Source organism: Varroa destructor, unplaced genomic scaffold, assembly GCF_002443255.2.
Source record: "Varroa destructor unplaced genomic scaffold, Vdes_3.0 BEIS01000003.1, whole genome shotgun sequence".
In the NCBI taxonomy this organism is placed as follows: domain Eukaryota; kingdom Metazoa; phylum Arthropoda; class Arachnida; order Mesostigmata; family Varroidae; genus Varroa; species Varroa destructor.
In genome coordinates, this window is record NW_019211456.1 from 20,160,145 (window position 1) to 20,186,693 (window position 26,549).

The 26,549-nt window shown below is 43.4% G+C and overlaps 1 protein-coding gene across 1 annotated transcript; it reads right to left on the bottom strand.

The window, feature by feature from the left end:
• Positions 1–10,309: 10,309 nt before the first annotated feature.
• Positions 10,310–25,793, bottom strand: eve (homeobox protein even-skipped). The gene is made up of 2 exons (XM_022797112.2): positions 24,842–25,793; positions 10,310–11,900 (listed from the first exon to the last, which is right to left on the bottom strand). Exons 1-2 carry the CDS (start codon positions 25,332–25,334, stop codon positions 11,266–11,268), a joined length of 1,128 nt encoding a protein of 375 aa, XP_022652847.2. The 5' UTR covers positions 25,335–25,793; the 3' UTR covers positions 10,310–11,265.
• Between the last annotated feature and the right edge of the window lie 756 nt (positions 25,794–26,549).

Below are 26,549 nucleotides of genomic sequence, written 5' to 3' on the forward strand. Positions count from 1 at the left end.
ATTCATGAAAATCGGTGTATCTTCTCTTTTTCGCATGCTCTACAAAGCGATAAATTCGCATGATTTAAAAAAAAAAGCTGATAATTCGTGCTGCCCTTATCATGTATACATTGATCATCTTAACTACCGCTTGAGAAAGTACCCGTTTCTTCGTATAGTACTCAGACACACGCAAAGCATAATTTTGTCATTTGGCTGTAACTAGCAAGAATCGTCTTTTCTATGGCTTCTCCGAAGGAATCACGTCCTAAAAATGTGGAAATATATAAATTTAAACATACTTTAGTTTACATGCAAAATATATTGGCCTTCTGTAAGTCCGTACTGACTTTACGGCTTGTTCCTTTACGGCGATAATTCGTTTCGTTGTAATTGTGCATATGAGCACTTTATTTTGCCTTTATAATTTAAATAATGGCTGTTGATGTCTCGATACTTTGTCATTCTCAATAGCTCTATTCGATATTCAATGTACTTTACGCTACGCCCTAATGGCGCAGTGAGCATTCGGGCATCTTGTACCTATGACTTCTGTTAATTTGATCTGATTGAACGCTTGTCTACTACAACCAAAGGTTAGCTTACTTTTATATTATAATATATTTTAAATGTGAATGAATTTGTTTATTTTAATAACCATTAACTTTATTTCTGTTATTAGTCAACTTGTGCATTAAAAATAGTCGTTCTTATGACTAAGTTGTTGAGTCCTTATCCAGAGTCACGGCGCTTTCTCGATAAATCTGTAAATTTAAAAAATTTAATTGCCATAAATTGCCATAAAGCGAAATCATTATTTTATCAAGACGCTAGATGATAAATAGAGCAATACTGTTTAGCACATCATTCACCCTTACTTATCATATTTAATTACACTTATTCACCTAGAAACATCATATCATATTATATACATATACATCTAGTATACAATTGGCTCGAACGATCGGAAAGGGACCATCAGACGATCGCCGCCCGCTGCTCATTGAATGTCAAACCTGTAACGACGCACGTGGTAGCCGCTGCTTATCAACATATTTACATAAATACACATTTAATCTATAAATTGCCGTTCTTAAGTCTAAAACATTAAATCATTGTTTCGGTCCTTTATAGCTTTGACTAGGATCAGTCTGATTCAAGTTCGCATAGAATCATTGTCTGTACCAAACTAAAATACGTGATACAAAATGAAGCCCTGACCTTCAAGAATCGCGTATATTCTGGGTTCATGGAAAAATCACGTTGGCAGTTTTCAGGTAGTGTAGGACACTGACCAGCAGCTGGCGTCAAGCCACTCATTATTAAGGACACCCGACCCTGTCCGTCATTTCGTGACGAAGCTCTCAGAGCGCAAACTTATAGAAGGGGCGGTTCATAAATAGATGTCATCGGCGATTGGCTTGTTGGCGAATTGCAGCAGTGGATATGCGATCTGAAAGTCTCGATAAAAGTAACTTTTCGAAATAGTTATGGCCTCTGGAACTTTGCATAGCTTCACAAGAGTATCGACTAGCTGCAGTAAGAATGCGCCGTTCGTTGAAACCACCCCAGGTATTTTGCAAAAAAACCCTTGGCTCGATTTGACCGCTGACCTGTTAAGCTTTGGTGTGTCAAGCTTTTCCAGTACCATGCCATGGATCTATGGTCCTCTGCAATGCCACAGACTTGTATTTGATAGCGATTCAACATTATACTTTAGCGAAGTTTGTTGTTTTAGAGCTGGTTAGCCGTCGGATTAAAAGTAGACGTATTTGCTTGACATAGGGTCACAACTTAGCTGATTTCATGTGTTCAATGAGACTTTGCATGATGTAAAATCTATGGTGGTTCATTGCTTAAGGATACGATCACCTTCTGGAACATTCCGAGAATCACAGTCAATTTTTCCGTAACAACGATTTAGCCCTTTGTTCTCGATAAATACTTGGACTGAATGAACTAGCGGCTAGATGTTAACCTGACGCATTCAAAAATGGCCGTTATTGGAAAAACGTTTGCATCAGTTTCTCATTGTAATTTCTACAGATAAACCTTAGTGTAGTACAAAAAATTGTCTCTGCTACTGTTGTTCTACGGCGAGACTCATACGCTTTGAATGTCCGGCTTTCCCCGTGATTCACGAGAACGATTATGCAACAACCCTAAATGAGGTTATACTTAAGAAAAAATACTCACCCAATTTATTCATCTATTTTTTATGTAAGTCATGAAGAGAGGACCCATATATCTGATTGTTGTACTCTATAAGCAAATAAGCACATCAAGACAGTTACACCAAAAAGCAAAATAACCATGAGTTGAAAGTATTATAGCGTTGTGATGAAACGCTGAATCACGAGTGTGCGTACTACAAAGTGTCATACTTTACGAGTTATATAGCTATACTTATTGGAGATACACATCTTAATGGCTCACATTCAAAAGCAACAAACAACACTAGAATGTCTTTTCGTGTCGTTGGCCTCCGTTTATTAAAAGTATCGGAAAAATCGCTCGTTCGGTGTACATTGGATTAATGTTATGCATAGTCGATGCCTACGCGAAGGCCGGCGCTTTGCAGTATTTGCAAATGATCTTTACAAACGTTGAAGCCTTTTCTCAAGGTTACAGCTAAAGTTATATGTCACGGTATGCTTGCGCTAATAGGACAGTAAACAATGTCTACAGATAGAAATTACGATCGGTAAAATAGCTAGCTGAAGTTGGTTTTTCGTTTGTTTCGAGATTCTCTATTTGAAGTTCTGCCCATCACGTGAAAAACCTAGGCTGCACTCTTTAATAACGCGCGTGGAAACTCCTGAAGAGTTTGGCCACAAAATTGTAAAATTTGTAGAACAGCCCATAGTCTAACCGTAATGGCTACAGCATGGGAACTATAGCTCTGGGACCGGCATATTTTTCAATACAGTGTAGGGTCTGTGGCACAAGATTAAGTGTTCACAGGTTGTGACAGTATTACTTGTATTTCTGATAGTAGATGTACGCTAGTCTCACGGAGAGTATGCTGTTCTATAAGACGTAAAAATGGGTTATGATCATAATTTAGTGAGCTATTTGAGTTACGAAAATAACGATCTTGAGTTGTACGCATGACGAGACCAACGATTCTTCAGAACAAGGATTAAGGTTCGGGTGAAACAAGGAAGACCTCTTATGAAAAGTAATACTTCAGAAACTGCTCTAAAATAGCATCTGACACCTTAGCCTCATTCGTATGACACAAACAACGATGATCCAAGTATAGGTCAGTGGAGTATATGGTTTATCTATAAGTGTACAACTTCCTTGTTAATACATGAGGAATTATGGCGATTTGTCTTGTCCAACTTACAGGCTTATACATTTTTTTTTTTTGGTTTTCTATGCTTCACATTCTTTCTTTTCCTTGCCCACATCGTTCGTTTTACGGAGCAAAATCAAAACAGTACGAACGATCGATGTCTTCACCTGAAAGAAAGTCATAGCTGACGTTCATAACACCAGTGGTCTACTATACGGCAACTACAGAAAAAGGCGTTTTACTGCTTAGTTGGCTATGTCTCCGGGTGATAAAAACACACGTCGTTGGCTCAATAGTCGCATCATCGACGCAGATCTACACGATGTTCTCATTATCGTTATGCTGAAATTTAACCGAGCTCGTTGAGGTCACTGAATTTTCAGCTGAATTTGCCACTCTAGCCAGGAAACATATCTAATAAGTGATAGGTGCTTAGAATAATGTAACGTAACGTTCCCACATACGTACGTACCACACGTTCAAAAACAGATATCAATATCTGATAACATTACGAATATCTTCGGCGTTGATAATTGGTTTTATTTGTATGTAAATGTGTAATGAGTTCTGCACAAAAGATGGTCAGCTCTGGCCAGTTGTCAAACACCGTTCGTTTTTGTGACGTTCAACAGTGTGATAGCATCTCGAAGCGTTTCTAGGATTTTTACGAACTTTTTTATCGGGATCTTTTTTTTCGCAATTTACATTCAACAATTCCTAAAAAGCCCAACTCCTTAGTACAAACCATTTAAAAAGCGAAAAATAGGTAATTCAGCGCACCCTGTTAGTGGAGACCTGCAAACAATCAATTTAAATTTTAAAATTCGTTCCACGTCTGAAAACAGAGCAGGTCTCGCTTTACTTATACTTCTCTATAGTGATATTTTTTTTTCGAGGAAAATAGGAGGTGCTTAGCGCCTAGCACTAAGCACCAATGGGGTACGGCGCAAAGAAATTACTTGCGCAGTGCGAGCCACGCCTTCAGTCTTTTCCTTTGCGGTACGGTCACCGACCGCAAGAAGCTCCGGGGTAACGAGCGACTCCCCTGACAAGCTAACGATTCAATCCGTAACTACGAAAGCCTGACTGCCGTTTAGATCAATTTCGAAATTTAGGTAGTTTTACGGCTCTACGGACATATCCGTACCATGGCACGGTGCCCAAACAGGATAATGCGTTTATCACGAAGCGTCTATCTGATTTGACGTCTGAGAAGATCTGAAACCTCTTTATCATTGAGTGTTCATTCTGCCTGGGATACTGTGTCCCAACGCGGGAATCTTTCCTACAATATATACTACACGTCCGCCGTTACTTTTTTTTTCTATTCAGGCGAACTCTAGCGGTTTTGACACAGTCGTGTGGCCATTAATGGAATCGCCTTGGAAGAACGTATCTTTCTCGCAGTCGAAGAAATAATCATGAGTATATTGATAATTTCCGATCTGACATGGCACGAAAAGACACTTAAATTTGTGTCATAAGTGTCGGATAATTAATCTGGGGTTTACTCATAATTATTGGGCAAATAGATAGCGAATAAGTGTTCGACCCACGTTTCATCGACTTAGCAGGCTTTATATAATGGGCGTTTGTTACTAATATAACAGTTATTGGTATTGATATATTATTAAACAGTCAAATGGTTAATGGATGACTACTGCGTTGAATACAATAATTTTATATGCAATAAAAACCCATTAGTAATGGAAGAGATGAATTTGGTTTGCAGAATCCTTCACCTGTTCTCTGTCAAATTTAAACAATCGTGACCACTTCTCCCGCGCAAACAGTCTTGGATCGTATTTCGTCAGATCTTACCTTTTTACCTTACAGATATGTAAACGTTCATTAAAGCCTTTTACCGTTATATGGCCACGTTAAATAGCTGCCGTTGTACATTTAACGATATTTTACTAGACATCTGTTTGACGCCGAGATATTTGTCGGTTTCGGTTAGTTCTGTAAATGTCCATTGCCTGTCCGTAAACGCGTCGCGCTGATCCAGAGCGAATCTTGGTAGAATTAAACAGTCTGATCTCTAATACCTGAAGCAGCATATAGTGCGATAATGAGTCAGCGCAAGAAACCCGTTTAGCCATGTTTTTCAGGCTATAAAGTCTGATCTGAGGACCGGCGCCTTGTTTGGCTACAAGCACTAGTTAACTACGCAATAATTCTATCAGATACCGACATCTTTAACCGCAAGAGAATAGATGGTTATGCGGATAGCAGTCGTTTGTTGCTGATAGGCAAGGTAACAGTTCGTTCTGTGTGCTACGCGTATTGCAAGCTCGCTGCAACTTCAATCGATTTCTTGTTGTCAAGGGGACACTACACCATATAGCAATAGCATGAGTCCGTCAGACAGCTAAACTTATTTGGCCAGTTTGGTTAGTATTCAAGTAGCAGCTTGCCAAGCAAATCCTGCGGAAGTTAAATGATAGATCCGATAAAATCGTCCCTATGGCGACTGCGAGGGTATAGAAGCGAGAGTTCGGGCATAGCGAAAATGCATTAGCAAAAAACAGTCGATAAGTGAGTTACGTCTACCCTTTAAAAGCTATCCCGCAACGTCGTCAGTGCCTATAGAAGAGGTTGGCATGCTTGATTAACATATTTCAACGCTGGTAATGGTAAAATAATGCGTATTACTCAACAACCAGTTGATTTGTATCGTTTCTTGCTTTTGTACGTGTGTCGGTATTGAATACTTTGGGGATTGCTTTTAGATGGACAAAGGTTGGTTGATATGAGAGTCTTCAGAGGACCCATATTATTAGTCATCCTCTTGCTACTCATCTCGCACATTAAGATCACAAAGGAAAATATATGGAGGACATTCTTTTTTTAATTTTGTTTTCGTTATTTATCAACAGAAATGGTTAACTTTACCATAATGATTAGACCTGATCAAATCAAATCATCTAATAGGTGCCGATAATAACATGTGTTGACAGGTTTGCAAGGTTAGCTATGATTTACACGTACTTAGCGGAATCAGAAACGATAACTTTAGGGTCTTCAGCTTTCTCGATGCGCCATTTCGTTGGTCAGTAAGAATACTTTGCAATTTCTAGAAGCTCTAACAGTTACAGCATAACGTTTTTCTGTGTTATTTGACGAAACCACTTGGTTAGCTTTATTTTCAAACGTTAATACTGTATTTGGATCCTGATCAACAAATTCCCAAAATTCACTATTAACTTGATCCTTTTAATAGAAAACTCACCTATTTACTAAAAAGCCATAGTAAATTTAGATATTCTAAGAACTTACTCAGTGAAAATGAATTATTGTCGTAAATACCCTAATTTGTCGTGGCCTCTGTGGGTTGTTTAGGTTGAAATGAGAAAGACTGGACCAATCAATGCCTTCGTAAAATTTTCGATCCCACCGTGCATATTGAAAATTTCAGAAACGTTTTGCTGACCGAACTCGGCGATTATACAACTTCGTCCACGCGTTTCTGGCGTATGTCGTGGAGCAGGCGAAAAATCTCTATTCTTAGTACAGTGGAGATGCGGGAGCGTTTTTTCATTAGTGGTTAGTAAAAGATCAGAAATTGTGCGATCTTTACAACATCCAGTTACCCGTCTTGCTTCTCGATTCCTACTATTCGTTCAGGCTTGCGGCCTTATGGGGCCACTTGTATAGCCAAACGTGAACAGCGGCTTGAAATGTTCGCTATGAGCTGAAAGTATCAGATCGAACTTGGGCTCGACTTCAAGCTGTGATTGGAATATGAAAGTATTTGTGTTTCGCGCCGACTACTATTGGACGACTTCGTTTCGGATTTTAGATAAGACACTCAATGTCTCAATAAATAACGCCAACAAAAATATGTTTATTTAAACAGTTCTCGTATAGGTTGCAAGGATGCCCAAAGACTCGAATAACTGAAAAAATACAAAGCCATTTTGAATTATCTTTGGTCTGAGAATACTTTCGATATTTATCTGAAATGGAAAGCATTGCATTCTCACGACGTTTGCCGGTAAGGAAAGGTGCTCATACTGCTTAGTTGTTTGTTACGCAATATTCAACATATCTAATTTGAGTTGATATCTCAAAGTATTTCCCTAAAATTGGGCAACAAGAACTACGCAAGCTTCTATATATATATATATATATATATTGCCCTATATGTTAACACATATAATCACTGCTCCTCATGTTATGCAAAGCGACAGAAGGGACAAGTTATCTATTGACCTTACGACACTTACATTTTTAAATATGATCTATTTTATATAATATTACCTATAATATATTTTGTAAAAGATAGGTACCGTATATAATATTGCTAGTAACATATACAGAGTAGCAACTAAAACTCATTTAACAAAACTCATTTAAATCATCATGCCAGTTGGTAAATAAACCAAAAAAAAATTTATTGTCGGACTTCCATTTTCCTTCCACGAATATTTTTTTGTTAGAATTAAGTGCAGAAATTATCAACGATTAAACGTTTACTATATTTCTATCTGCATTATAATTTATCAATTTGATGTGAACTATTTCTTTATTGAAATGTCACAGCAGTTTACAGAGTAAATGGGTATGATTTACTGAGCACCAGAAGCACTGAATACTTAGCAGTATAGTTTTTTTACTGTGGAGCACATTTTGTACTGCAGTGTATCATAACAATAACGAATTATAACTGAAATAGCATTCAGTTGTACTTTGGTGCTACGTACATAAACGTAAATAAAAATCGTGCATATGAATGGTAACCGGTAAAACTGCCGTTAGCGGTGACTACTATTAAGTGTCAATAATTTCCACTAAACATGATTGAGGCTTTTTGAGTTATTCCCTATGCGACTACTATTAATCGCTGAAAAATCACGGATTAATACAAATTCACACTATTCATGCTACCGGTTCTCAATGGAAGCGTTTCGAGGTAACTTGAATTGGACAAGTCCACCCGAAAAACATCAAATAATCATATAAGTGGAATTAAAGTATCACTGGAGTTGAAAATCATCGTTGCATTTAATGATATGGAAACATTACCCTTATATAAAATTTAGCGAAGAGGTTACACCTGAAAGCTATGCGTAATTTATGCGTTTTACTATAATATCAACTGAATAGAAGTTTTTTTACATTATTTGTGACTTCGTTACCGATTCACAACGTCATCGATCTTTTTCTGTGTCCATAGTGCTATATCTTGTAAATTCTTATCCGCTGTACCACGCGCGATAAGTCTATAGCGGGAACTCGTAGCTAGAAACACTAAAAGTTTGTAAAGACGCGCCTGTTCGAACGCGGAGTTTAACTCGAAACAGCACGGATTTTTAAGTTAAGTGGTACTATTTTGAAACATTTAATTTACTGTATGCCGGGATTCATATGTGGTTTTCGTTTGTTTTATTGTGGGTTCAGAAATTTGCACTTTTGGATAACCCTACTTTTGCCCTTTGGAACTTTCTCTAATCGTTTCGAATTAAATGTGAAAGATTTGAATTCGTACCTTAAGGATTTAGATGGAATTCCAGGTAACAGTGATGGTGTTCGCGAGATGAAATCACGATTTCTGTCGTGCCTTGTATTAATTAGGGCTGGATCTATAAGGTTCACCTCATTCAAATGGCTTCTCACGCGTCGGCAGCGAACCGTTCCTTGGGCCGTTCCTTATACGAAACAGATTTCCTAGGAAGGTTGCGATGTCTACATGTGCAAGCTGAGCAGAGGGATTGCAAACACCTTCGAAAAATATGTGGTTATACCAAATGATCTTCTAATACCCACGGAAATGATTCCAATAACAAGAGCACTTTACAGTTTTGCTAGAAAAATAACAGTTACCGTCCGATATATCTTTCCTATAGATAGTGGTGCCTTATTAAACAGAGCCGGCATGCATCTTATATTGTCTTTCCTGCAACTCAAGCCTTAAAGAGCTCAGATCAGTTCAAAGGATGTGTAAAAATTGAATCGGCGCTTTTCTTAACATTTGACAGCAATTTGAATGTAATATGTATTTGTAGCGACCGTATATAAAGAAAATATACAAGTATATTTCAGTAACACGTACAACTAGCCCGGTTTTAGCCAAGAACGCAATTAGATCGTTTTTGAAATAGTGGATCCGTACTAACGAAGGTTTGGATAGACATCAGGTGGTTTAAAAATACTCCATAAACTTGAAGTAATGACAGAGTTCTAAAACTTCGTTGAAAAGAGGTTCAACAGATTAGCGACCTGATGATCGCAGATGACCTGGTCTAGGTCGCGCAAACCTTCGTCGAAGTCTTGTTGAACGTTACAAGACAACTGAAGTATAGATTTCAATTAACAATTAATCAGTTGAAAGAAACAAGTCCGCTACGGCGCTCGAATATCTACATGATCAAATGTTATGTGCAGGGAGCAGGTTCAGAGTATTTAGCGTCTACTGAAAGGCCATAGCAGTACCCAACCTGAAATACGGGCCATGACAACTCCAAGGGCTTGAATGGGGGCTTATGGACAGTCGAGGAAGTAAGTCGTTGTAATGGTAGAGAAGGACAGTAGCGAAGAAACTCTACAAAGTATGGATAAGAATTATCTTCAAACCAGTAATACAGCAACAGCAGAAGATACTAACAGCTGGCGCTGGCACGTTCACGTTTAGCACGTTAGACAATTTTATTGACACGTTAAACTCGGTATACAAGGATGCTGTATCAAGCGTAGGACATGCAGTACTAAAGTTCATTTGGAAATGTTGTTAGAATAAGCAATCCTACCTGCTTCTGCATAGACTGCACAGCAATAATCTAGGAGACCAAAAACATAATACGAACCTGCAAGCCTACTATGACATACATCTTTCAGCTATTCGCTCCTGTAACTCAATTGTGACCGTCGTACGGGAGAGCGCTGCCCTGACGGACTGTTGATACGTCAAATTAATTCAATTGCCATACTAAGAATTTGATCATTATCCCCACTTAAGAAATGCCCAACCTAAATTAGTTTTATAGAAAGGGAATACCGTCTAAATAGAACAAAAGAAAAACAACTACATTTCATGTTGAGCATGATAATTTATTTTATGGTAAGAGTGTTGGTTTTTTATTTGTTGACATTTATGTACATTATATATTTACAGTGTGGCGTACCGATGTTTGATCCAAACGCTTCCGCCAAATTAGCTTATTTTGCGTGTATGCAAAGATTGCCAAATACAATTCTATTATGATTTCATAGCATTCTCCTGTGACCGTCGATTCCAACACACATCGGTTAACTGATATTTCGTTTTACTCTGTCAGTTCATTTGCCCGTGACTTACCGACTATCAACGAGAGCAAATACTGTTGCGTTGCTGTCAGTGTTCACTAAATACCACAAATTATATATATATATATATATACCTACCTATTAATTGTTTGCTGTTTCGAAGTTTGACTAGTTTGTTGCTAAAAGAGATTTATTGCCCGGCTCGTTAGCGTTCCACTGATCGTCGTTCTCATCGGCAGCGCTTCCGCTTTCCCTATGCGTAATCACAGGCGTATTGAGTTCGGGCGCGAAGTCGCACCGCAACTGCCACTTCGTTTTTTTTTTTTTTTTTTTTTTTATCAACATGTCTCCAAAACGGAAAGCTACTCTGAGAATAAGATTCTTGCGAAACGCTTCAAAAACGCGAAACCGTCTCAAAATGTTTGGCGTGTGTCCGTGCTGTTATGTATCTATGAGCTTATAGTTCTTCGTTTTTTAGGGTAAGTGAACATATATACTTCTCCATATTTACTGCTAAAACGTTATCTGTCGATTTTCTGCTTTTTCTATAGAAACTTGTACGTATACAAAGCGTGGGTGCTACTCAAGCGTACAGCTGCAGGTGTACCAGCCACGTTTCTGTCGTTTGCTTTTACATAAAGATTCTCCAGTCACAAAATTTCTATTTGAAACGAAGTTTGTCGCAATACGGGTAGTAGAATTCAAGGTGTCAAGTCATCTAGAAATCTCCGTGAAGCCTTCTAGATTTCCTTGAATGGTCGAAAGAGTTTGGGTTGTGCCGATGGCGATGTAGTTGAAGGAGTGGCCATTGGTGCTGGGCTGGTGGGAGTTGTGGGTGACGAGGTTGGCGTGGGGCTCGTCAGAGGCACTGGCAGGGGTGAAGAACTCTTCTGGGGCTCTGAAACGATCAAGGCGACAGGCGATTTGGTGCGTTCCAGGTCACTAAGCGACACAGGGTAGCCGGAACCAGTCATTGGGCTCGGTGGTGGAACGGGCGCACATCCGCCAGCTGCATAGTAAGGAAATGGAAGGCCTCCCGGAAGCTGAGGATAGCCAGGAGGTATGCCGACTCCAGTGGCCATATTGCCAATGTAACCAGTTGCGGCAGCTGCAGCCGCTTGCATAAAGTACGCTGCTAATTGGGGGTCATACGACCAGTTGAATGTCATCCGTTGACGTTTGTCCTTCATGCGACGATTCTGGAACCAGACCTTGATCGTACATTCGGGAAGGCCTAAAGCTGCGGCCAATTCTCCCCGACGTGGTCTACTAACGTAGTTGTCGCGAGTGAACTCTTTCTCAAGACGGGCGAGCTGTTCCCGTGTAAATGCTGTACGATATCGTCGAATATTATCTTGTGTAGGAGGATCCACCCCTATAAAGCATAGACGACAAACAAACGACAAAACAGAACGATATTAGTATGTGTTGTAAACGTACGAACAAAGTCAGATACACAAATTAGAAAGGAAATCAATGAAATTAAAATACATAAGCACATGCAGTTAACAAACGAAGCGTCTACTAGCCTAGGCCAAACACCTCCTTCACAGAGATACGCATATGCAGGAAAATTCGCTCAAGGTTTCTTGGCCAGCTGAAGGCTCGGCACCCGTCTGAAGCAGGTGCCATAAACGCAAGCCTATAGTCACACCTATTCACGGTTAACATGATTAGGGCAACTAACGTAGCTGGAATTGGTATTGAAGTAGCGAATAAGTCCAACGTTAGAGGGCGATGGTGTCAGACAAGCGCTCCCCTTGCACTCGGCTGGACTGAGCGACGGGGCGTAGCTTCGTAATAGAATTATTTGGAACTGCGCCCGTGGGAGACATAAGAACGCGTAGCGACCATTCCCATTGATATTGGTCGATTCGGCTTCGGAATGGCTTTTTCGCAACAAATCGAATTGTTTTCAAATTGCTCTCTCATCTTGCCCCTGCTTCCCCAATAGCGTTCGCATTGCTACCTTTCTGTCAAGGCCCGCGTCCAATGCACTCGCGTGGGGCTTCTCAATGACCCAACATACAATTGGTCTGGGCAATTTTAAGTTTACATCGCCGCTGTTGCTCTTTTCATTGGCTATTCACTTTACGAGAGTCCAAAAGAAGTTTACAATTGCTATGAGATAGAAGACGCTTAAGAGATCGTTGAGACAACGGCGGATAAGGTGAACGAAGCTGGACTAATCGTGAAGTAATCAACAACAGGGCATTTTGCGAGTAACAATTAAAGGCTCTCATATGTAATCAACCAGTAACTTGCCGGCTGGCACTCGTCTATCGGTAGGTCCTTATGTACCTGCGTTCGCTTGACCCCATTTTATCGTGTCGCCGTGGCCTTCACGGCAGTCCCACAGCAACAGCAAGTCCGCCACAAACACACCACGACTGACGAAAAGCCAAACAAGACCCCAACCTTTTTTCTTCTTTTTTTCATCGAGTAGTCTTGAAGAGAATTTGAGGCACAATCTATTCGAACTTCGAAAATAATTCGAAAGGACCACAAGACGCTGCAGGTGCGCGTGGATCCGCTGCCGTGACCAACATCGCCGCTTGCCCACACAGCCTATTGTTCAAGCAGGTCTCATTTCGCTTTCTGTATTGATTACAAGAAAAAGGAGCCGTTTTGCTACAAAAACTTACGACTACCACGGGAGCGTGTGACGTGGCTGCGTCAGGTGCTAGCCAACAGCCATTTCAATAGTCTGACTAGCTAGACAGAAGGCCTAGTGGAAGCTGGCGGCAGGAGAGAGTAGTCTCACCAACAACACCAGTAGCGCATTGGGACCGACTTGAGGAAGTGTAGGAGTCCTGCTCGAAGTCGCTACTGTGGCACCAGCTATCCATCAGGATCAGCGAGACGAGCGCCCAAGTCGTGGAGGCGCATGGCCTGCGGAGGGCCGTTGAAGAAGAAAAGGCGGGAAAGAGCTGTGAAAGGCGAGATTTTCAGTGTCTGAGCTTGCAAATTCGACGACTACCAGCGTCAAGGGCGGCGGGGGCGTCGACGATGGAAGCACTGGCTCTGGGAGCTACAACAGTAGTGCGAGTAGAACCACTAGGGGGTGCGGATCGTAGCGGCAACAGTGCTAATAGCAGCAGGTGCTTAGTCAAATCGCTATAGAGGCAGCGCAGACAGATCACGAAGAACTTTACTTGCTTTGCAGGGGCTGCTGTCACCTCCATGGCAATCCTTCATAGGCAATTGCTTTCTAATAGCTATTCACTCCTCTGCTCCGTAAGGAGCCGCTGCAGCGGGCTACAGAACCCTATGTAGCTCTAAAAACTACCCAGGTTGTAGTAAGCAAAGGCCAGTCGATGCGTATATATATATATGGAGGCGCACGCCGTTGTGCTTAAGAACAATGACACAACAGGAGGAGCCTACCCTTGCTAGTTGAATTGACACATTGGCGGCTGGGAGGAAGCCTGACGATGGGAGTGTCAAGATCGGGGGAATGAACACAATTCTGCTGGGTAGCGTGGATTCCCGCCGCAGCTTCCGCTGGTGGGGCTTGGGCTATGAGCTTTATGATTTAACACAGGTAAATCTACCTCAGGACTTCTTCCTGGCTGTTATTGCCACTCCTCGTTGAGTATAGGAAAATAGGTGAGGAAGTGAAAGAAAAGCTATGAGCTAAACAGCTGAATAGAGTTACTGAATTGCCACGACACCGACGATAAGGAAGGGAACATAGACTGGCAGGCGGTGAGACTTGTTAACAGATGAAATGCAATACGTTGTTGATCAGAGAGTGAGAACCAACTAAAGGAGCAGGCGATAGCATAATCAAATCAGGGATTGTGTATCGGCTCTGAACTTCACAAAAGCTCAGATACCGAAATGGCGAACGACTAAGAATTAAGCTAGCAGCAATTGGGAGTTAGTAGAGTCAGAAGGGGCGATAGGAATGATATTAGTGGGGTGAAGCCGGTGAAAAATTTAGTGGAACGCGTTGAAGATCACAGTAGGGAGTTTTAGTGACGATGAGCTGGTGACAGTCAACGACCTGACGGGGTAGTGCCACATAAAGGACTACAGCTCAGGTGCGCACAGGATTACATGGATTAACATAGAAGATTTGCTACGTTAGTTGGGAACAGCGGCGGTAACGAGACAAACTGACCTGCCGAAGGCCAGCCAATTGGTGGTCTTTTGCAAACTCAATAAATAATACTGAGATACTATTTGTTGTCATTGAGTACAAAATGGGACAAGGTAGCCTAGAAGCAGGACCAACGTTTCAACTTCTCATTAACTGAGAGAAGCCAGTAGGGATGGAATAAAGAGGGCGGGATTCAGAAATCGAGCAGCTTTACAAGCATTTGCTTCATGCATGCTGGTAACTGAAACAGATAGCTTCCTTTTTAAGTGCTAGATTTACGAAGCGTTCAAGTCCGTTATCGATAGGCCTGCAGCTGCAGTTAGCGCTCTGCCCGCAGCCAATTCAGACATCATGCAAGATGGCTGAATCATGGAACACACGGTTAGATGCATGGACGCGTTTCAAGACACCACCAAATCGTATCGTATGGCAGAACAAACGTCGTGATGCTAAGATATTAACGAACTTGCACATCTATGATGGTAACTTGTCTATCAAGCTGCACAGATCGCAGCCGAGAACACCCTGAGAAAACACGGGCTAAAAACCTTTTAACCGACGAAAATCTACAGCCCGAAAAGTAATCGCCGCAAATTTGATGTTGTCTGTTGTTGCTGCCATATCAGAGCTCAAGCGTTACAAACCGTCATACTAGCATGCCTATAATATCAATACAGGAACTACAGGGTGACATAAACGGAGCACAAGTCTAAGTCTCGTCTTGACGAGACCCATATAATAGCTCCATTTAGATACACATCTATGGATCGACGTAAGTTTATATCAGCTGACTGAATGCACGCTTGTCTACAACGAGAGCGCAGAAGACAATTTGCTTTGCGAATCCGCGCAAAGTTTATAGCGTTAGGTCCTATTCGCCTCGGGGTCGTACTGTGTCGTCATCGCGAAGTCAACCTCAGGCTATATAAGGCCAGCCTGCCCACCCTCCCGCTGGCCTATTCGTGCCCGTGAGAAAAACAAGATCAGCCTATAGGGGAATATGCGCGTCCAATTCTCATCGAGCTCATTTAGCAATCCGTTCCGGCAGGACGCTATGATTCAACAGGGGGAACGCCTTAATGCCTTTATTTGTGCGTGTCAACAATGTGATCTCTTCCAGCGTCATCCATTCACGATAGGCATTCCATTCAGTTTGGCAACTAGGTGCAATTGAGTATGTCTGTCGGACGTGTACCGTTCGCCGCGAGACGATGGCTCAGACAGATCGGAGTTCTGATTCGTTAACGAAGAAGACGAGCACGAAAAAGAAACATCTGTAGGCAGACAACGAACATTGATGATGCAGCACCGACGATCGGATTAGCCGTTATTCCACTATCTTTCTAACCTTTTCCATGGAAACGTTGACGATTAGTCAAGCTCGTGCAGATTCACTCGGCGGCGGCAGCGACTACTTCTATAACAGGTCTCACAGTAAGACCATTTGCAGTGAACTGAAGCGAGACACGATAACGTTTCGAAAAATTACCGCGCTATTATACTTTTGCTCAACCTCAGCGTTTCGATCTTTACTTTTAAGGGTCCACTCTTAGTGTGATACTCGCACAGATTCGCCTGACGGTTGTTCCTGTCGCACAATCGGCGGACTCTTCTGTCAATGTGCAGCGCGTTCTCCTATCAACTTCACTGGCACTTAAAAGATGCTAAACATCGCCTTGGTGCTTCTAGGTCGAGTTTGATGTTGAGTTTCGTAAGAGCCTTAGTATACGAGCCAGCGTGTGACTACAACTACAACAACAACGACGCTCAGATCCGGCAGGAGAACGGCCACTGTCGTTGTCGCAGGCGTCGGAGTCATCGTGGGAGCTCCGACCCGAACACGTCAATAAAACCGGCCGAAGAGATAGCATCTCGAACGGCGCCGCGCGTTGCTTAGCGACTGATGCAGATGAAAACGACTTCCGAGGACCTACTAGCCGGACCTCCATTCACCAGCGCCGCGAATGATTCTACCGCCACGGCGTGTTCCACTGCCACCAAGACGAACTGCGCGAGTCAGCCTCCCTAGAGAAGGAAAATAGCTTTCTTTTGAAGGAAAACAGGTCGAAAGAATCCTAACGACTCAAGAAAAGCAGGCGATAAGGGTGAATTTATTCCCCACCACAGCGTGCTACTGCTCTCTTTCTCAATAGAGACCGTCACTATTCCAGGCGCTAATACTTTGATTATTGCTGCCGCCTGGTTTCCACAACTCCTTAACCTAGCATGACTACGTCTAGAAGATAGTGGAAGTTAGTTAGAACGAACAAGTAACGACGTTACCGGCCAGATTTAGACTCTGGCTGGCCAAACTCGATTAATTTTTCCTATTTTCAAGGCATTTAGTGCATTTCGGTATGCAGACGGCGGGCAGACAGCGGATGGATAAATATAATAAAACCGAGTGGATCTATGTTCGTTTGTTTGATTGTATCGATGGCGGAAAATGGCTAATCACTACTATAGAAAGCGTATTTGTACTACTACTACTACTACCCGTTCTGGTCGGAAGCAGTGGAGTAGCTGATAAGGATTATGTATCTCTTTTTATCAGGGTGCCGGATGCTGTAGTTGTGACGTGGGCAGTGGTGGCTTGTATAGATAATTGACGTTACCGTAGCTGGAACAGTCGACCGATAGGTGGATTAATCGTCCTCTGTCTCGATCCCATTCTACCCGTCAGTGTCTGATAAATCGGAATCAGACCCTCCCTGTATTCTTGGGTCTGGTAATCCCTATCTGTGGGACGATACAAGCTAGTATCTATGTTTGTTATTGGCAAACCTTTCAGATGACAACAACATGAACCACTCCAGAAACAAACGCGCCGATTCGTTGCCGGTAATAGTGGCTCACTGGTTCAGTAATGGTCCATTCTTCCGCTAGCTCCGCCGTGTCACGGAGGCATAAACCCTTCGGTGGAGTTCTCTATCGCTAGTGCCGGTGTCGCTACTGGTTATTCAGCAGCCTGCGCGTCGAATAGCGAAGCAGACCAAGCAGCCGTCTACCGATTTTGCCAAGTCTTACTTTGAATAGATCTTTTCCTTTGCCCTGTTCGGTTGCTAGCCCAATTGCTTGCCTGCCTGACCCCTACTCGCCTTCCCTTGGTGGACATGTTTGTAGCCAATCTTGCACTCAGTGGGGTGCCCAATATAAAAGCGTATGAACGTGCACCGAACCGAAGCGGCTTCGGGATGTGTGCTGCGTTGCTCTGGGGTAAATTGGGGATGTTGGGCCCTCCAAGTTACCCAGGAAAGAAGCCGATCTGAGTCGTTGGCCGCCAACGCCGACCTAACTTCGTAGACCGTTGCCGCTGCTGCTGCTGCCAACAATAGTGTAGTAATAGCCTAGCCCTTATGGCCCGTTATTAAGCGGGTGGAAACAAAAAGGGAACAAGATTGGGTTCTGCAGTAGGATAGATGTATATTGCTTCAAGACGCTGCTGCTGCTGCTGCTACTGCTGCTGCCGCCGCCAGCGGCGCTTGATCAAATAGGACACGCGCAGCCTGCAGAATGGGCGGAGTTTGAGCTGTCGAGGGCGGAGCCTTCCTCCGACCTACTCCGACCCTGTCACCAGGACCACCGCACTATCTGCCAGGCGCAGTCTACCTTCCTTACCCAGGCGACTGCTCAGCTTTAGCTGAACGTGTGCTTCTTCCCTGGCATAGAATGGTAGCGCTGGCGCGATTACCCACAGCAAAGAGAGCTGGGTAGGGCTGTCTTGTTGAGTCGCAGACTGTCGCTGGACAATGAAAAAGGTACGGCAGGATCCAGAAGAAGCCTGTTTGCAGGGCCTTCACGATTGGTGGCACGCACCGTCTCCAGGTCTAATCGTCTGCACAACGGCTGCTTCGGCGGCAAAAAATGAGGATCAAGCCGGGAGTGCACAACGGAGATAAGTAGGGATGAAAATGAAGCAATATAAAGCTAAGTGTCCGGGCCCAGTAGGTGGCGGCCATTGTTAGTATGTGCTAAAAAGGCGAAATTATGACAAGCGACAACGCACTCAGTGAATATAAATGATTTCTTCGCTTGCTATGGTCACAGCCGGTGACGTGGCGCTGCGATGCAACCACTGAATAAAGGCAAAGTAGTATGCTTATGATGCCGTATAATATGTCTACTGGTTAGATACATGAAAAAATATCCCAAAGTAGACTTGTGCTGTGGATATTGCACAAGTCCATGGCCTAAGCTAAACATCGGTGATTATTATCACGTCTGTCCTTACAATTGCGTGCATTAAAGAATAATAACAAATGATCGATGGCGATCTTGAAGACGGTAGCCCCAAAGTATGGTTATTTGCAATAGAGTGTGCGAATTGTCTCTGTGCACTGTAGATATCGATGCGTAGATTGACAATAATTTATACATTTATGTTAATTCAACGATGTATAAGAAGTATAAGTATGTAGCCTAGTTTAGGCCAATTTGACGTTCATCGAAGTGCGAGGTTCACCACGCAATATATTCTTCCGAGTTCTTGTCAAACACCTCGTGCCCGCATATTGTATGCAATCAAATTAAAATGCATTTTCTCGTGTGCGCATTCTCTGTGGTAGGCGGCTGATGCTCATTTGGAGCAACACCAACAACGCGTGACCTACAGTACAAAAAACAATAGGGCGTGAACGTTCACCAACGAGGTGTTGCAGCTTTTCAAATAAGTGGTGGCGCCCTCCCTTTCGCGGCCGTTATGCCCCTATGAGGAATGGAGGCATTCGACCCGCTGAGGACCACCCAAACAAATGATTGTGAACGCCCCTTGAGGTAATGGAGTGTGCTCTCAGCAGGGCGTCACTCGATTCGTGGAAGATTTTTCTTACTGTTTCCCTTCGATGTGTCTTGTTGTGTTTGTGTGAGCTAGCCCCGTTGAAGTCGAGAACGGAACCGACGGAAGCGAGAAAATTGTATTATGATCCAACTAGGCAGCGTTGGCCGGGGAATACGATCAGGCGAGCTTGACGATAACCAAATTGATCTTTAATCTGAACTCTAGAGTCAGAAACACTGACTGAAAGGAGGTGCTGAAGCAGCCAGAACAAATATCTACTTGTTGATCCACCTAAATATAGACACACGGAAAAGTACTCAAAGAAACCCAGCGAATGCTGCACGAAAGCCATTCAGCTTTTGTCTGGGCATATGAAGAAGATCAATGTAATGGCGATCGTCGGATCACCGACTTCCAGGAGAAGTCAGTTTTTAGACATCAGGGAGCCGAACTCGCCGAACAGTAACAACTACCGAATTAGCTTAAAACCGTGGCAGTGCTCTCTGGGGAAACGGGTTCGAGCGGGGCGTTCGATGGGCTTTTTACTTGAAAGACGCTGCCGCGTTCAGCGCACCGTAGCATGATACAGCGACTTAGTTCAAGTGTACTTATAAACATACGTATATATGTCTGTATAGGTTTGCTATAGAGCGAAATTATACGGACAAAGGAAAACATAACAATATAATACAATTTACTCCTGCGCTGACTTAGGGAATTAACCGGACAGTGGCCGAATGCAAAATGGCATCCCAATTTAGAATTATTCGAAGATGTAAATGGAATATTTAAAGCTAACTCGATCGTACCGTGAGTCGTATCAGCAGGATATCAAATGCTTTATATATTTATATATATATATATATATAAATGTGTTACATATGGTTCAATCGGGTGTGTTTGTTAATGGGCATAAGGACGCGGCCGCGAGCATTACGCTTCGGTTCTTGAGGTGATCCTACAGTTTCATATATTAAATGTACAGTAAATGTAAATACACAGTCATGTACACAGGCACGAGCTTTAAGTCAAATGCTGACCGAAAAATAATGTCATGCACTACCCTCTCAGACTTCCTTAACTGTAACAAGCTAAGAGAGATTTGTGGCCTGTTCTATAGTAGTACGGATATTGCATTCGTTTGAGATAGCTCGCTTATCAGATACCGCTATTGGTTATGGCAATAGTGACGATGCTGCTGCCACTGTGAACTCCTGCATTTGTTGTAATAGTCATTCAACATTGTCGTTTGTATACTCGTCTAGTCTATCTCGCAAAAATCTTCTGCGCGTCCCCACGCACCAACAGCGTAAACAAACCAAACAGCAAACGAAACAGAAGGGCAAACAAGAAATGCAGGCGCTTGTGAAGACCTGAACTGGTACATTCTCACAGAGACACACAAAAGCAGACAATCTATGAGTGTGCGGTGGCGAAGTGCGCGACCGCCCTGAAGTCGATTGGCCTGCGTACCTTCGGAGGTCTTCATTTAGCGTTCATAAACGACCCTCCAGGAACCAGTCGGTAATGCGGTCCTGTTTTCTCTAGTTCATCTTTGCGCTTTGTTCGGCGTCCCAGCGGCGTCCGAATCGACATGTGTAGTTTTCGTGGAGGGTGAAAGAAATCGAGGGAGATGCCTAGCCCCGATCACTGGTCACTTCGATAGAAGCGGAACGAAGTGTACGCACAGGCTGTATGTAAACGTCCCAACTGGCTCGAAAATCGGGGGTGGGCTAGGACACGCTGGCCTGTCTGAGACTTCACAGCTTTTGCAGATAGATAGAGAGAGAGCAACCGCTAGATCGAATCGACGAGTCAAAACACAGCCAGAGACTCGCATTGAGATTAAGACAGGGAGAACCATATTCGCACACATGTGTATGAACTCACATGGATGGAAAATGATACGGAGGTGGTCCGCTGTTCGGTGAACTCATGCCGTTTAGAATTCTTTTTTTCGATGTACTTCACTTATTGTTCTGTCTCGATTGTGTATGGTCTCCATTCTACTGTGAAAGCCGCCAGTCAAATCGGCGTTGTTGCCGCTGCTGCGGACGTCGATGGTGACCTGAAGCACTGTAAACGTTGTCTTTCGCTCTGTTTCAATTTGCGTAAAAGATGTTCAGTGTAAATTGGAGTAGAGCACTCGCCACTGAGAACGACTTTAATCGAGCGAATCTCCCGAATGGAGACGCTATACGAATCACTTTAAGACGTCGTCGCTGTTGAAGTACGCGCGATCTGGGAGATAGGGCGATGGCAGGGGATTCAATCATTTATTCCGACGGCACAGATTCGAAAATTCGTACGCAGGCGATTTTTGACCGCTCTGTATGAATGCTATTGCTTATGAACCTCAGTATACGCCAGTGCTGGCTACTTCTCGCAGATGACTTGTAGAAGGTGGCAGTGGAACGTTGTCTACCTGGGACCGATCACGGTTCCTACTGTGTTCCTATTATACTACAGTTCTACATCCAGAACTATACGGCTCTGAGAAGTTTTCACCTTTATCGCTGAAGACATACCACCATGAAGCCACGCTTTTCGATGGCCTTATGGCTATAGATGCTCACTGGGTAGGTATGAAACGATAGGGTCAAAGTTATGAATCCATTGATTTATATGTATGCATTAATAGTAATAGCTGTGGTAGTAGTGACAAGATGCTACCCGTCTCCTAGGGATTGCTGTTGAAACGACAATAACACGATAAACAGACGTAACAACAAAAGCGACAGTTCGTATTCGTTTGCATTTTGATCGATACTTAATATGTGAGAAGTTTCTACGTGGTTTCACGAAGTGTAGTGTGTGCTCTGTGATAGATACGCCGTGGTATGGCATGTTCTCTACTGTTATTATGCGTCTTCCCAAAGATTACCAGGTGAGGTCTACCCGGAGTCGCCCAGGCCCTGTACTTTTTCGAACTGCTCTTCACCTCTCAAACAGTTATTGAAGGGTCGGCCATTCGAACTAACTTTGATTATAGCTCATAAATTTAAACGACCCATGAACGATGAAAGTGAATGTAGTGTTCAACTGAATCCTACTACTTAAGGCTGAGTCGAATGGAAGCGACCATACTTCACACCTTTAAAAGGGGAAAGTTCAAGCGTGCAGGACATTGACGCAGCAGAAGTCATGGAATGGAAAATCGCTTACAAAATTTCAAGCATAGCAGCCTGTGTCCTGGTTATTTCTGCTCACAGTAAGCTTGGAGTCTGTCCTCGCATGATACGCGCGTGGCGCTTCATGACAGCCGTCGCCGTCTCGGTTCGATACGAGCGACAGCGGAAATAAATCAAGTGGTTTCATTTTGCCTAACTGTTTATAACGCACACGCCTCCAGCTGGACAGGGAAGCTGGTTGTCTTCGAGGCTGCCGAGACTGCACAACCCTGCTGCCTTCAATGTGTGTCCTGTACCTCATTCACTACATCCACAGTTATTCCCTGCTCGATAGCGACTGCAACAACGATGGGTCGTCGTTCAATAAACATTCCCATCTTCGGCTCTAGGTCCTCCACCTCCTCCTATATCCGACTAGTTAACACTTCTATTTGCAATGTCTATGTAAAGCTATCTACGATCAATCGACTCCTCTATGTGGTCTCCGATCAGAAGAGTATCGCCTGCACTGTATTTATCGTGGCCCTGTAGTACAACATCTTAGCCTATATCCCTCTCGGATCGGCTCGTGTCCGATACACTGCACCAGTTTCAAATCAATATGTCACTCAAGGAGGCCGACATAGCCCATCTAAGACGCAAATACATGCAGACCCCGCTAACACCAGCGGATCGAGTACATCTCTGTGATCGGCTGCGGATAGGTAGGTGTATGTATGTGTGTGTTTGTATCTGACTGAGCTGCCGCACCTAGTTATTGTTAGCTTTCTGTTGCCTGTTCCTCCTCGTTTTCTTCGGTGGCTTGATACCATATGCACTGTTTATCGAGCCGTAAGTCGATAGATATCGTGTCATATTAAAAGATGCAGACTGAAATAAATGAAGCTATATTGAGACGATTGATCCATTGTTGTGGTCCACAAGGCAGAGTCTCCAGTTTGAGCCGTAGCGTCACTAGTGACTCTGCGTCAAGACTCTAAGGAAATCTTAGTTAAAAGTGAACACTGCTTGGATAGGATTAGGTCGATGACAAACGATGATATTCCTCTGGATTTAAGGTTAGGTCTAGAGAGAGCCAGATCAGCGACATTCATTTGTTTGAGTTTTGGTCAAGCCTTTCAAATGTGTTATATACGCAATGATAAGGTGCACAGAGGTATTTCGAAGGCATAGACGAATGTAGTGACGTCTTCATGGTGGTCAATTGCTTCGGTCGTCTCTAGACGAGGGAAATGCTGGGAAGAAGCAAAACCAATTTATGTTTTTGAATTTTTGTACGCACCATATAGGAAAACAGCAAGCTCGCAAAAATGCTCTTTAGGCTTCTTGACAGTTAGTAGTTTCGTAACAAAAAGTGAAATGCTTCGAGGCCAAGAAGGACGGCGCGTTATACTGCAATTGAATCATTCCTGGAGAACGTTTATCTACCAATATATACATGCATGCCTATAAAGGTAGGCCAAGTTAGCTAAACGAAGCTACGCATGAGTGAGGCGTCAGAAGTCGAAAGCGAAGTCGAACTATTGGCTTGGCCCATAAACAACGTCATCAAACGACTGGCGCCATGTGCACACCCACATTTTTGGGGGCATAGACTTCAAGATAAACATCACGACGGAATATTAATGGTAAGTGAGGATAAACTAGCAGAACCAACGACAAGGAATAGGAGGCGACAATGGTACATAGTATAATCGAGAGAGCCATACACAATAATGTGATTGCTAGTACTCGTTTGTCAACACAGACGCGTCCGGCACATGGGCCTGAATCACCCCGATGGCAGCGCGGACACGCTTCTCGATTCGAGTGATTAAGGCGTCACCTAGCGTCACCTCATTGTTCAATGTGCTCGATCTTCTAATACTATGAAAGGCATGTGGGGTGTACAAAACCAAATTTTGCGCCCCTGTTGCCGTACTTACAAATGGGCATATGTTTGTAGACGATGACGTTACAAACAGCTTTAACACGACGTCTTAAGATATGGCTGAACAACTAACATGAGACACGAGTCTGAACACCAGATAGCAAGAAAAAGCGAATCCCTATCCGGTATGTTTACCTAAGGATCGATGCTTATGTGTTAAGAAGAAGCTAGTTCTGCATAAGCACGTCCGCTTGCACCTCCAGCACATGGAAGGCATGATTCTGATAGAACTAGGACCTCATACAGGTTTATCTATACGTATTTGCTAATGGCCAGAGAAAAAAGAAAAAACAAAAGCGTTAAAGTGATATCGTCACGGGCTTGCAATGCTTTGTTATTAATAAATATAAGTAAATGCGTTAAGCTATTATACCGGTTACATGTTGATGCGGATTATTTCCGGGTATCGGAGAAGTCCTGTTGTTTCCGCCGAGGTTTGAGGCGATGTGATTGAGTTTGTCAAGCTTGTGCGATACGGGTGCAAGGCTTTCCTTTCCGCCTGTGACAGCTGAAGGTGAGTGGAGTGAAAAAGGTATCTTCTTTAACGCGATAGGTTTGTCATCGGAGTTTGTTAGGCTCTCACCGAGTGTTGCCATCGGCGGCGGACTAATTGTTGAGCTATCGGGGCGATCCACAAGGTTACCGATCATTTTTCCCTGTGACTCCGTACTATTCGAGTTCCCGTTACTCGTTACAAGTCGATGGATTAGCTCCTTCTGTTCGTACAGTTGCATAAGCTCGTGGTAGGCACTGCTCGTCGTATGCTCCTGAATATTCGACATGCTGATGAACGGCACTACACGGCGTGGCGCACTTCTAATAAGGGCCTTGCGGGCAGTAGTAGGAACACGTTCTCCAAAAAGCATCCACTTGAATGATAATTTGTAAATAATTCTGTACGAATTAATTCGAACACGAAAAGCTGAAACCTATGGAATACAATTGCCCGTTTGTCACCAGCACCAAGTTATTGTAGTCCTTGAATTGAATGTTCACACGGCAACCACATTCAACAACTTGATCGTAGAAGTTCCGGAATTCGGTAAGTTGGTTTCTTTCGATGAAAGGTCACACCCACATCTGTTTGTCTTTTCTCTTTCTATTTTGCACCTACACACACAAATCTTCTTCGCAATTCTACCACTATTGCTGCTAGTCGAAGTAGCAGCGGTAACAACAGTGGTGTTACTACCCGTGCTTGATGTAGAAGGGAGGATTTTGATGGAATCAGGAAACTAAGCACAGATTTTAAGTCCTCTCTAGATGAAGATGCTCACGACTGACTGATAGCTGATGCGCTAATGCCGTTCACGACTGAGCGCCTCGCCATCATATGCCGATAATATCAGCATACTCACAGCGATACTCAGGCTCCGCCCATTGCGGCTCGTGCAGCGATTGGCCGGACTGGGCCAAGACCCTCCGCCTCCTTTCCTTTCAAGGAACAAAGACAAACACATACACACCCATACACATAGAGATACAAGCTTCGAGATTCAGGCAGGCTAATACAAAAGTGGCTCTTGTTTTTTGTCCGTTCTCTGTTTCCCAGCTTTGCTGTTCAGGAACCCCGCACAGAGCATCACCGATGTCTTTGCCGTCTATCGTCGGACTATTGAGTCGCATCGGATGCGGTATGGCTTGCTTTGATCGTCCTGCCACGAATATCCTGGCAAGAATAAAGGTAGGGTCGTTCCTTGCCGACTTCGCCACTAGCAGAGCCGGACGCGGTAGTCGCAGCAGTCAGGATAAAAATGCCTTGCCGCGATCTCATCTGTGTCTCTCCTTGGCCCCTTACCCTGCTATATCCACCCCGCGTAGGGACAGTTGGATTGAACCTTTCGGAGAATGATATTTAGAGCGATATATACATCTATCCATGCATTATACCCATCCAGCGTACTGCGTTGTCGGATTCGGTCGCCTAGCGCGTGTTTGTACCGGTATATGGGAGTACGGTCAATCCTGTCCGTGTGCAAGTGCTACGAGACCCAGGCTGGCCCAAAGCACCGCAATGCTTGAGCAAATGGAATTGCCCAAAAGGGGCTCAGGAGGCGGAGTACAGGTCGTTTTGCCTCAAC

Coding starts and splice junctions, on each gene's coding strand:
- eve (XM_022797112.2), bottom strand. CDS start 25,334: ATGCTTTTTGGAGAACGTGTTCCTACTACTGCCCGCAAGGCCCTTATT. Junction 11,901..24,841: donor TCCGCATCAACATGTAACCG/GTATAATAGCTT, acceptor TATGCTTTATAG/GGGTGGATCCTCCTACACAA.